This window comes from Gossypium hirsutum, chromosome D04 (assembly GCF_007990345.1).
Source record: "Gossypium hirsutum isolate 1008001.06 chromosome D04, Gossypium_hirsutum_v2.1, whole genome shotgun sequence".
NCBI classification, from domain to species: domain Eukaryota; kingdom Viridiplantae; phylum Streptophyta; class Magnoliopsida; order Malvales; family Malvaceae; genus Gossypium; species Gossypium hirsutum.
In genome coordinates, this window is record NC_053440.1 from 44613403 (window position 1) to 44626536 (window position 13134).

Here is a 13134-nt window from a genome sequence, read left to right on the forward strand (position 1 = left end):
TAGTGAGAAATGTGGTAATGAGAAGGTGCATGTCTAGGATTGGCTATGGCTAGGAAAGGTTTGGTTTTTAAGTGGTCAAATTTAACTCACCACCCTTTCCTGGGACCCTACCTGGTGCACAGTTCACATACACTTCTTCAGTTTTTCAGTTAAAAGAAAAACTATGGAAAATCAAAACTGTTTGTTTTTATGATTGATTGATTCTTGTAAATGAATGTGAATATTGTAAAATTGTCATAACATGCCATGCATATATTGGAAGCATGTCATTTGGATTAGGTAAGAATGCCACTAGGACTATTGTATAATCATTCTTGAAATTTGAGATAAAAAACCTTGCATGTTTTTAAAATATTGAGTGGAAAAAGGTCCTTGAACAAGACCTACAACCTCCATTGATGGTCTCTAAGTGATACCATGATGAAGTTTCGAGCCAGTTCCTACCTTGGCCGCACCCCAAGGTAAACTTTGTAATATGGGTTCACTAGATGGGATTTCCTTTTAAGGACAACTAGTCATGAATGACTTTCAAAGAGATTGTCCCAAGATGACTCACAAATGAAAGCATGTTCATGATGGGTGTTGAGTCAATGGTTACACACTCGAGATCATCTCTTATTAAATAGTTTCCCAAGAAATGATATTTAAGCTAGAAATGATGGCCAAACGTTAAACGGTTGTTAGTTCATGTAGAGTCTTGAAAATTAAGATTCACGAACTGATTAGATGTAATCCATGTTCTTGCTAGTTAATCATGGGACCCCAAGGCGACATGGTTGATGGGTGTGAGAATGATTAACGAAAAAGACATTTCTTAGGTTTTATTACAAGAAGCATGCATCATACTGCATTCTTGATATGGTGCTAAAATGAAAAATATTTGCTTAATACAAATATAGTAATTAGTAAAATCTTTATTTTTTTTAGTTGAAATATGTTTCCAACTCCTCTTATTAGCATTCTTGCTGAGAATAAATTAAATGGGGATAACTTTCGAGAATGGAAACGAAACTTGCTGATAGTTCTAAGCTATAAGAACACAAATTCATTCTTGATGAAACGTGCCCTCCTGAAGCTCAACCCAAAATGAGAAATCGCTGGAGAGATTTTGACTCGATTACTCGATATTATATGTTAGCGAGCATGAGAAGTGTGTTGTAAAAGCAATACGAGAATTTTTGTACTCCTAAAGAAATCATGACAAATTTGGAGGATTTGCTCGGAGGCCAGTCACATTGGCCCGACAATCTGCTATTACAAATTTGATGAATTCTCAACAGAAAACTAGCAGTCCAGTTAAAGAACATATGCTTAAGCTTATGAGATTCTTTGCAAAAGTAAAAGACAATGGGGTTGAACTAGACATGAACACTCAAATTGAAATAGTGTTCAAATTCTTAACCAATCAGTTTGTTGGTTTTAGTGCTGCTTACAACTTGGGAATAAGGCGCTTACCTTGACTCAACTCATGAAGGAATTACAATCCTATGAGTTGATGTTGAATGGTGGTAAGTTGATTTAGGAGAAACCTGAGGCAAATTTAGTTGTGAGCCCCTCGTCCTCTAAGGGGAAATAGAAAGCTAAGGGAAAGAAGAAACTGACTAAGTCTTCGGTTCCACCTCGTGTGGATAGAAAGAAGGCTAAGAAGTCAAAAGATCCTAAAAGGATCAAATGTTTCTTTTGCAACAAAAAAAGGGCATTTCAAATCAAACTGTAAGTAGTATTTGGATTACCTAGCCGAAAAGGGCAAAGGTTTGGAACTCTTTGTGGTTAAATCTTGCTTAGTGGAAGAATCAATTGACAATTGGGTTATTGATTCTAGAGCCACTAACCATATGCGTGTTTCTTTATAAGGGTTCAGTGAAACGAGAAGTTTGCATGATCAGAGCCTCTTGTTGCGGATCGAAGATGGGAGTTATGTTTCAGTCAAAGCAATGAGAGAAGTTATTCTACACTTTGATAATTTTAGGAAGATTGTTTTAAAGAATGTGTTTTATGTATCTTATTTAAGAGGAATTTAATTTTCGTAGCATGTTTATTTTATAACGATTATACCGTGACATTCAATAAAAGGATTGTTATTCATAGAAATCATTATTTACTCTGTAATGGATGGATGGAAAACAATCTCTACTTTATCAAACCAAATAACTACTCGATGCTTCAAACTGAAATAATGAATAAAAAGCTTAAAACTTTTCACTCTAATAAGGGGTACCTATGGCATTTAAGACTTGGTCATATTAACCAAGAAAGAATCACTAGACTCGTGAAAGATGATCCATTAAGTATGCTTAAGGAAGTTAGTCTTCCACAATGTGAATCTTGCTTGGAAGGTAAAATGACTATAAGGTCTTTTAATGCGAAAGGTACAAGGGCCAACCAACCTTTCGAACTTGTGCACATTGATGTATGTGGTCCCATGAGCATTAGTTCCTAAGCACTTACGATTATTACGTGAATTTTATCGACGACTATTCTCGATATGGATATGTGTATCTAATGCACTACAAAAGCAAAACCTTTGATAAATTTTGAGAGTTTCGTGCGGAAGTAGAAAAGCAATTAGGTTTATCCATAAATAATCTTTGGTCTAATCGAGGTGGGGAATATTTGTCCGATGAGTTCTTAGGATACCTCATAGAGAATGAGATTTTATCCCAATGGATTGTGCCAGGCACTCCACAGCAGAATGGCGTAGCTGAAAGAAGGAATAGAACCTTGCTTGACATGGTTCGTTCAATTTTAAGCTATTCATGACTTCGTACTTCCTTCTAAGGATATGCAATACAAACATCTTGCTATATTCTAAATGATGTGCCAACCAAGTCTTCTTGTAAGACACCTTATGAACTGTGGCATGGAAAGAAACCCGCTTTTAATCACTTTAGAATAAGGGGTTGTCCAGCAGATGTTCTGGATAAGCATGCAAAAAAGTTGGATAGACGGAAAGAAGTGTGCATATTTGTAGGATATCCAAAAAGAACAAATGGGGGATTATTCTATAATTCGAAAGAGTATACGATTAAAGTTTCCACTCATGCTACTTTCCTCAAGGAAAGCTACTTGGATAACTTTAAGCCTCGAAGTAAAAAGGTACTCGAGGAAATTTTGGGAGTTGTAAAACAATCACCAAGTTCAATTGTCAAGAAAGTTGTAGAAAAACCTCCAAATGATCAACAACATAGAAAATATGTCGTAGTGGGAGAGTTTCTAAGAAACCAGACTTCTTCATCTATGATGGTAGTATTTATAATACAGAATCCAATCATAAGGATGATGATCCACTCACTTACGAGGAGGTCATGCAGAACGTTGATTCCAAGCTCTGGAAATAGGTTATGGATGCTGAGATGGATTCTATGAAATCTAATACGGTGTGGGAACTTGTAGACTTACCGATTGGGATTAAACCTATAAGGTGCAAGTGATCTACAAGAAGAACAGAAATGCGAAAGGGAAAGTGGAAAAACACAAAGCTAGACTTGTAGGAAAAGGCTACACATAGAAAGAATACATCGATTACGATGAGACCTTTTCTCCGGTAGCTATGCTCAAGTTTATCCACATAATCTTATACATTGTCGCTGCTCTCAATTACGAGATCTGGAAAATTGATGTCAAGACAGCATTCTTGAATGACTATCTTGATGAGACCATTTACATGGCTCAACCTACTGGCTATGTTATTAAAGGAAAGGAGTAGAAAGTTTACAATCTGCTAAGATCCATTTATAAACTTACGAAGGCGTCCGGCTCATGGAATAAAAGATTTGATCAAATGATCAAGACTTTTGGGTTTGAGCAAAACACTGATGAATCTTGTGTTTATAAGCGTATAAAGGACAAAAAGGTGGTCTTTCTCTTTTTTTATGTCAATGATATTCTACTTATCGGAAACAATGTAGGAGAATTGTCATCGGTTAAACTGTGGTTAGCTCAATAGTTTAGCATTAAGGACTTGGGTGAAACTAGTTATATTCTTGGAATTTGAATCCTTAGGTATTGAAAGAATAAAATGATAGCTCTATCTCAAGCTTCATACATCGATAAGGTACTAGAATGTTCAGCAATGACCAATGGAAAGCCAGGCATTCAACCGACTGCATTAGGTTTTCATCTTTCTTTAAATGATTATCCTAAGATAGCAGAAGAAAAAAAACATATGAGTAAAGTTCCATATGCTTCAGCAGTTGGAAGCCTTATGTATGCAATGCTTTGCACATGTCCAAATATATGTTTCGCAGTAGGAATGGCTAATCGATATCAGGTGAATCTAGGTCCCAGGCATTGGCAAGTTTTAAAGCATATATTAAGGTATCTTAAAAGAACTAGGGGTTATATGCTTGTGTATTCTAGGGAGGACCGTACTCCAATTGGATACATAGATTCAGACTTCGAAACCTGTAAAGATTCAAGGAAATCGATGCCGGGAAATGTATTTGTTCTAGGCCATGGAGCCATAAAATAGAGAAGTGTAAAACAAATTTGCATTGCTGACTCTACTATGGAGGCTGAATATATGGTTGCTTCTAAGGCAACGAAAGAAGTAATATGGCTTCAAAAGTTCTTAATTGAACTTGAAGTTATTCCTAGTATAGAAAAAGCTATAACATTGTATTGTGATAACAGTGCAATAATAGCAAATGCCAAGGACAAGAAAAGTCACAAGAAGACGAAACATATTGATCGGAAGTATCACTTAATACAATACGCAATAGCCAAAGAAATTGTAGATGTGATGAAAGTAGCTTCTGAAAATAACCTTGCGGATCCATTTACTAAGACTCTTGTAACTAGGAGTTTTAACAAACACGTTGAGGATATGGGAATGTGAAACATGACACATTTACTTCACTAGGGCAAGTGGGAGTATGTTGGGAAATGTGCCTATATTGTAGTAAACATATAACTATTTTCTATTTATTTGAACGATGAATAAATAAATAAAGTTAATTTCACATTTCACTACTATGTATTTTGTATTTATATCTTTTATATTTTGCATGCATAGCGAAATTGTGAGAAGCAAATATTAGTTCATTGATTGTATAAAGTTCAAACTGAAGATAAGTGGTATTGCAAAGAACGTTTACATTGTGAGAAAGACAACTTATTTTAGCAAATAATCTAAATGAGTCTGTAATCCCATAAAAGAATTAAAGTGAGCATTTGATTCAAATATTGAGAAGGATTATTATGTCGTCTACAATTCCAATTAGGGAGATGGCTAGTCTTGACTATCGGAGAAGTTGACTCAACGAGTAGAAACATAGATGTATTCATTGGTAGAATGATATATTGTACTTGACCCAAGATGAATTAATTCTAAATTTGCTTGTGAATTAATTCACTTATGACGTTAATGGTGTAATTTACCTAAATCCTGTGTTAGTCACTGACCATACGTATGAAACTCATGTGATTTGATATAAGTGAAGGCTTATGCTTTAAAGATAATCGAATTCGTAGTTGGTATGTTGGGTACATGACTTGTGTATGGCACGACTTTACTAGCAACAGTGGAATTCATAACTTAATTAAAGAGCTAATGATATCCTCTCATTGGCATTGTGTGGATTGATAAATATGAAACGTGGCCACAGGTTGCTGGTTCTCGAACGAGCAACTTATCACAGTCATTTGTTGACAGTGATCATATTAATCATTAGGAAGACACAATGTTGACAATGAGTGTGACACCCCTAACCCGTATCCATCGCTAGAATAGGGTTATAGAGCATTACCGGAGTTTACAAATTAATTTACAAACATTTCATTTCCTCAAGCATTCATATTTATAACCAATCAAAATCAAAACATTAATGAGCTAACGTTGGCCAATTTAACTTATTCATGCCATTATAACCAGAATCAAATCATCCAAAATTACTGATAAAACCAATGGATAGTGTGATATATCTCCGACAAGCTTCCAATCCAATCGAGCTTCCGATAATCATTTCAATGCATCTAATAATTATACATATTACCAATAATAATTCAATTCAAATAATAAAACACATATTTATATAATATTCATCACCAAATAACATTCACTTTAATTAAAATTATACAGAATATAGTTCATACGAACTTACCAGGCTAAATTACAGAAATACCAAAATTCAGGGACATTTTGGCCTGAATTTTGGTAATTTTCTATTTTCCTCGAATTTCCACCCAATCTTGATCTAAATTAATATTTCATTCAATTTATTAATTTAGATAATAAAACAATTCATTTCATGCAATTTGGTTACTTTTTGACATTTTTACAAATTTACCCTTAAAATTTTACTTTTATTCAATTTAGTTCCTGAACCTAAAACATGCAAATTAGCCATTTTTAATGAAAACTCATGCTAGTAGAATAATTATATATTTTCCTCCTCCTCCTCCTCCTCTCCATTCCACATCCTTAATGTATATAACATGCTTATATATAACATTATCTATAATTTCACTATTTATTTATATGTTCATTCAAAGCTGTCCACTTGAGTCATAGTCACTAAATTATTTATATATTTAGCTATGGAACTCCGAATTAAGATTAGATAGTTTTTTATGAAACTAGACTCACATATCTTCTTACCATAAAATTTTAAGAATTTATGGTTTATCCAATAAGTGCAGTTTATTCTTTAAAATCATCCTCGTTCTGTTGTCTGACAGTTTCAACCCTTCTTCACTAAAAATTAATTATCTCCTCGTACAAGATTCGGATGATGTTACCATTTGTTTCTATTAAAAATAGACTCATTAAGTATTTAAAAATATAAATTTAATCCCCTAATTATTTTTCTTAGATTTTTTATGATTTTCCAAAATTCAGAACAGGGGAACCCGAATTCATTCTGACATTGTCTCACAAAATTTATTATATCTCATGATTTACAATTCCATTACTTATAACATTTCTTCTATGAGAAAATAGACTCAATAAGATTTAATTTAATATTTTTTTCATTCTCTAATTCGATCTATACAATTTATGGTGATTTTTCAAAGTTAACCTAGTGCTGCTGTTCAAAACTGTTTTAGTGCAAGATGTTGATTACTAAGTTTATAACTCCCTTATTCCCTTTCTCTATAATATTTCTCATCACTTTCACTTATTTTCCTTCACTAATATATCAAGAACATAAGACCTTATATAAGAAAACTCTACTATAACATAATTTCTATGTTTTTTTTTCAATAATATCAAACTTAAAATTATATTGAAATCTTGATGTTCTTACCTTGTCCTATTAGTTTCAACCTTTAACTTGATTTTCTCTCTCCTACAGCTTCTTTTTCTTGAATCTAACTTGATATTCTAGCTCCCCATATTCTCCTTGTTATCTTTCTCTCTTGATGGATATGGAAATTCTTTTGATTTCTAGGTGAAAATGGTGAATTTTTGGTGGAAGGACCAAATTGTAAAGAAAGCAAAACTTTCTTTCTTTCTCTCTTCTTCTCACGTTGGTGCATGGGGAAAAATGGTGGGATGGTGATTCTTCATCTTCTTTTTCTTATATATATACTAAATAAACTAATAATAAAATAATAAAATATTATTTAAAAATCAAATTGAAATATTAATAAACTAATATTTATTTAATTAATCTAAAATATCTCCAACATCATCATTGCCTTCTAAATTTCTCTCTCTTCTAATTGACCATTTTTCCCTTTATAATCTTTAAAAATTTCATCCTTGAGTCATCACTTAATTTGATAAAATTGTGATTTAGTCCCTCAAAATTTTTTACCTTTTCAATTTGGTCCTAATTCATCCATTTACCTTCAACTTTTTCCTATTTACATTTTACCCCCTCAAATTTTAAGTATTTACTCTTAATCAACAAAAATTTTCTCACTTTTGCAATTTAATCCTTTCTTGAATTAATATATCATAATATACTTCTCAATGTTGCCATAACTCAAAATTTCCCTTTTCTCACTTTATTTCCTTATTTTACTATATCAAGGATACCTTCTTTCTTACTGTAGTAATTTTTGGGGTATTACAGTAGTAATTTTTGAGATATTACAATGAGATACAATAGGATTGTATTGAGTGAACAAACTTAACTCAAATGAATCAAGGATATCATATGAGAGCAACACACACATGATGAGGTCATTGGACAAAGCAGTTAGATGAATTGCTTCCGTAAAGAGTTACAATAATGAGTTTTCAATTATGATACTTCTTGTGGATTGACTCCATTATTAAGTAATTGTGAATTATCGAAGCGATGCTTCTGGACATAATTGCAATCACTAGAGCCTAATTGTATATGCCCGATTGGTCCCTCCGCTAGCTCAACAAAAGCTCGATCGGATTGTATTTGAATCAGAAGAAAATTCTACAACTTTGGAAATTATTTAATTGAGTCAATTTATTCGATGTGGAATTAAATTAGGTGGTCGTGAGAATTGTTCAACTATAGAATTTGATTAAAGAATTTCCTTGAAAAATTAATTTGAAAAATCTAAGTGATTTTTGGAAATTATGTTTCTAGTCAGACAATTGGCCTAATGGGAAATTGAACTTGAAAATTGGATCTAAGATCGTAAATTGAGCCTGGGATCCCAAAACAGAGACCAAGACCCTAAAATTGGTTGAATCGGGCCCGATATGTGAAATCGGGCAGACGGTCCAACCGATGGCTAGACTGGACTAATCAGGTCATCATTGACCCAGACCAAACCGACTCGAGGTGTCGTAAGGGTGTCGCACGTACATCACCAGACACGACGGTGCTGGTGGCTGCGACGGCGGCGTCACGATGGCCAGCGGTGATTTGTCATCAGTGGTTGAGGAGTGGAAGAGTTACATTCCTACTGGAATTCTACGAGAGAATTTGATTTTAAATTAATTATTCTAAAAATAATATTATTTTAATAGTTTAATATTAAATTAAATTTAATACTTATCTTAATAGTATTTTATTAATTTAATATTAAAGTGATTATCTTAATATTAAATTTAATTTAATATTTATCTTAATAAATATTATATTAATTTAATATTAAAGTGATTAAGTTTAATTATAGTTGAACTTTCTAAACTCTCCCTATATAAAAAGAGCCTTGTGTCATTATTTACACACACTTGAATTCAAGAGAGTTGTAGAGAGAAAATTCTCTGAAGAGATTATTCTAGAAAATTTCTATAAATATTTTTCTAATTTATAACTTGACCTAAAAGTTTAGAGAAATTGAAACATTACCCCACATGTAATTTTTGTGAATTTTTTTTTGATTCGAAGCGAACCAACACTCGAACAGACGTGAGCTTGAGGATAGCGAAGAAGACTACTCGGTCAAAGCGCTCATCCTAGACAAATCAAAAAGGTATAATTTTAATTAAGTGTTTATTACTTTAGATATCACAACCAAGATACTGTTTGGAAAAATCTTTAAAACTCTGGTTTTTCCCTAAATTTATTTTTTGCTGCGTTTGTCAAACCCTTTTTTTTCAACCATCACTGTCTAGCTGACAAGATTGAGACATGATATGCACAGTCGCGGCGTCATGAATCAAAATCGCTTGCAACTCTGAACCTACTAAGTTCCCCAAGACATTTCACACTCAAACACATCCAAGTGAGGCTATTAATTACCATAAACATTCATACCATGAATTTGTAAGTGTTGTGCTTCAAAATAATACAAGTTCAAAAATAAGATGAAACTGACATACATGCATACACTAATGACCCTCTAGTACATGCCACTAGAAACCACAAATACAATGGTTTCATACTCACTTAATCTCGCTATGGTGTATGATGATGATCCACGAAGTGAACTAAGCTTTCAAAAGCAAAACATATCTATACAGAAAGACAACGACGCATTAAGTATGAAGTTTAGTAAGTTCAATGGTAAAACAGAATACTTACCTTGGATTGCCCTTTGATTTGCCATTGAGTAAAATTTAGCATGTAAGTAACATATTATCACAACAACAAGGGTAAATAGTATTAAATGAATTAAGTTTCTATATTACCTAGCATAGCTCGAACAGGTATCTCAATCAATTAATATTATACAAGTATACAAAGTATAAGTTGTAGCATTTCCACTCTTGATTTATTGTTTTTCGTCCTAACAACTTTTCATAGAATTATTTGATCGTGGCCCTTAGTGCACTTAGCATCAGTATATGTCAAGATACATGAGATTACCAACCAAACACCCTAAAATTTACACCAGAAGCATGCCCATCTAAACACTCTATAATTGGATCCAATTTCACATAAATGCTTTGCCATGAGGTAAATTTGTCACAATCTTCTAATCAAAGCATCTAATCCCCTATTGACATGTGAATTATATCTCAACCATTTAACAAATCACAATGCATTTTATTAAAACTCGCTTCATTTACCAAATACCCAAATCAAGCTACAATATAATCCATGTTTAAGGCAAATCAAGAATATGCTAGAAACCACCCTAACTCAAATTTCTTTTAATATTAATTTTACTCATGGCATTTGTTAACGTAAAATAATGTTAATATACATTTATTTAATTAAGAGCATATTATTATTTAACTAGGAAATTATTGAAATTTATCGAAGAATTTACCAACAAAATAATCAAAATAATGGTCTGTTTGATTGTAGTAAAACATTTTTCGGAAAAGGTTTTCAGCCTTTTCCAGTGTTTGTTTGGCTGAAAATATTTTCCTCACGTAAAATCAATTACAAACACGGGAAAAAGAAGCCTTTAATTTTGGAAAATGTCTTACCGTTTCTAATTCGGTAAGACATTTTCAGGAAAATTTTCCTTTCCCTTTCCCTTCCCCTTCCCCTTCCCCTATCCTTGACACTTGATCTTCTTCTTGCCATCAGCCAACACCAATTCTTAACACCAGACACCGACATTCATCAAGTCTGGGAATTCTGCCCTGAATCAGGAACCCCGAAAGAGCTTTCTAAGGTGGAAATGGCTCGTCAGAGTTTTCGAGATAACCGTTTCCACAAAAAACACAGTTCTGATCTTCTCATGAGAATTCAGGTTAATCTGGGTGCTAAAATTGGGATTTGGGGGTTTTTTGTTAATTAGTTGTTCATGTAATTTGTTTTCCAAGTTTGGAAGAATTGGTTCTCTGCTGTTGAGATTTCCATATAGTTCTCTTTAGTCTTTCCATTGCAGGGAAATTTTACATCTATGATTGATTTCATGATTTGACAAAAAACTTCAAAAAAGGAAAAAGAAGAAGCTTAAAACTTTTCTCTTCTGCTATGGTAAACTTCATATCCAGATTATATGGAAACAGTTAAGGAGTGGAGAAAAGATTTCTTGTTTTTGACACGCCGTCTAAACCATTTTTGTTTGTTTTAGCCATTTTGCATTTTGAAGGTCATTATAGTTCTTTCTAGATGTAGTTTGCGGAGGAGAAACAATCTGTCACTAATTTACCACAAACCAAACTGGAAGAGTTTGAAGATGTCAAGGAAGAGGCTATAATGACAACATTGCACAGTGCCCTTGATTATTATTCAACAATACAAGCAGATGATGGTCATTGGCCAGGAGATTATGGAGGCCTTATGTTTCTACTTCCTGGTTTGGTAAGGCTTAACAAAGCTATATCTGATTCTGATCTGTCTGTTAATGTGAAAATTACTAATGTCTTTTCCGTGGCTTAATCTACAAAGAAATTAAATTGCTGCTTCTCAAAATCTTTTGACATTTCACATTTGTACGTGTAGTGGAAGAACCAATCCTTTATTTTGTCATTATGTTTGTCTTTTTAACTCTGAGATCCCCTGATAATTACATTTCAATAGCTTTCTGATTACCTTGACATTGTTGCATCTCTCAACAACTAATAATTGGATGATATGTAATTTAAGCTTTATTTATAAACTGCAACAAGTTATTACATTATATGTTACTGGAGCCTTGAATACTGTCCTATCAAAGGAGCATCAATATGAGATATGCAGATATCTATACAATCATCAGGCAAGCAATGTGCACTGTGTGTGTTTAAGATTTTATGATATCCACTTGTTGAATAGATATTATGTTATGAACTAATTATGACATAATTATGTTATTATTGTCTGCTATCTCTCTGGAATGTTTCTCACATCAGTTGAGCTTGTTCTAAGCAAGCATGGTGCTATCTGGATGAAAGGAAAACCAACCCATTTAAGTCAACTGCCTTTTACTAACTATTCGATGTCAGTTGGCATTGTCATTACCATATAAACAAATGAAGAAAATTACTCTGTTCTGAGAGTTGTTTGTTTTCTTGCAGAATAGAGATGGTGGTTGGGGTCTTCACATTGAAGGTCCAAGCACCATGTTTGGTACTGTGTTAAATTATGTTAGCTTGAGGCTGCTTGGTGAAGGTGCTGAAGGTGGAGAAAGGGCAATTGAGAAAGCACGTAAGTGGATCCTCGAACATGGTTCCTTTTAAAAGTTTGTTAGTAAATAGTCTCCCTTTTACAGGTCTTATATCTGTTCCAAAGGTTCTACATTATTCTACTCTAGATAATAATTTTGTATAATTCTGTAGGAAGAATGTGGTGTCATTGTCGAATGGTGCATCTTCCAATGTCGTTTTTGTATGGGAAGAAGTTTGTAGGTCCTATCACACCCACAATTCTATCCTAGAACATAGCTGATTGCATGCATATGGTTATGTATTTGTTGAATGCATACATATATACATATTTATGTCTGTAAATGTTTGCATTGGGATAAATTTTATAGGAGATAGCTTTGTGTTACAATGTATATTGGTTGGCTAAGGAATTGGTTATACTTGAGAGTGGCTGAAATTTGATAATGATGCTATCTGTGTTGTTTGTAAGACAACAAAAAAATTGCTTTTATGCTAAGCGGAATTTCATCAAGAGATCACTACAATTGATTCACTACTAATTAGTAAATTTCGGAAGTAGTTTGCAATGCTTTTATATTTTAATAATTGATTATTATATATTTAATTTGATTTATTTATTTATAAATAAATCATTGCAATATATGTAAAAACAATTTAAAATATAAAAATTTATTAATATATATTAATATATGTAAAAACAATTTTTTCGGAAAATATTTTCAGGAAATCCGCTAAACAGCAGAAAATATTTTACACATATTCAATCA

General features: G+C 32.9%; 1 protein-coding gene across 1 annotated transcript; it reads left to right on the top strand.

Annotated features, from left to right (window-relative positions):
• The first annotated feature begins 10682 nt into the window (after window positions 1–10682).
• On the top strand, window positions 10683–12656 carry LOC121216045 (cycloartenol synthase). Its single transcript, XM_041091230.1, has 4 exons — window positions 10683–11025; window positions 11397–11582; window positions 12278–12407; window positions 12539–12656. Exons 1-4 carry the CDS (start codon window positions 10954–10956, stop codon window positions 12634–12636), a joined length of 486 nt encoding a protein of 161 aa, XP_040947164.1. The 5' UTR covers window positions 10683–10953; the 3' UTR covers window positions 12637–12656.
• The last annotated feature ends 478 nt before the right edge of the window (window positions 12657–13134 follow it).

Bases quoted from the DNA above. Each gene is read 5' to 3' on its own strand.
- LOC121216045 (XM_041091230.1), top strand. From the start codon at position 10,954: ATGGCTCGTCAGAGTTTTCGAGATAACCGTTTCCACAAAAAACACAGT. The intron at 11,026-11,396 runs GTTAATCTGGGT...TTCTAGATGTAG, and splicing joins ATCTTCTCATGAGAATTCAG to TTTGCGGAGGAGAAACAATC. The intron at 11,583-12,277 runs GTAAGGCTTAAC...GTTTTCTTGCAG, and splicing joins TGTTTCTACTTCCTGGTTTG to AATAGAGATGGTGGTTGGGG.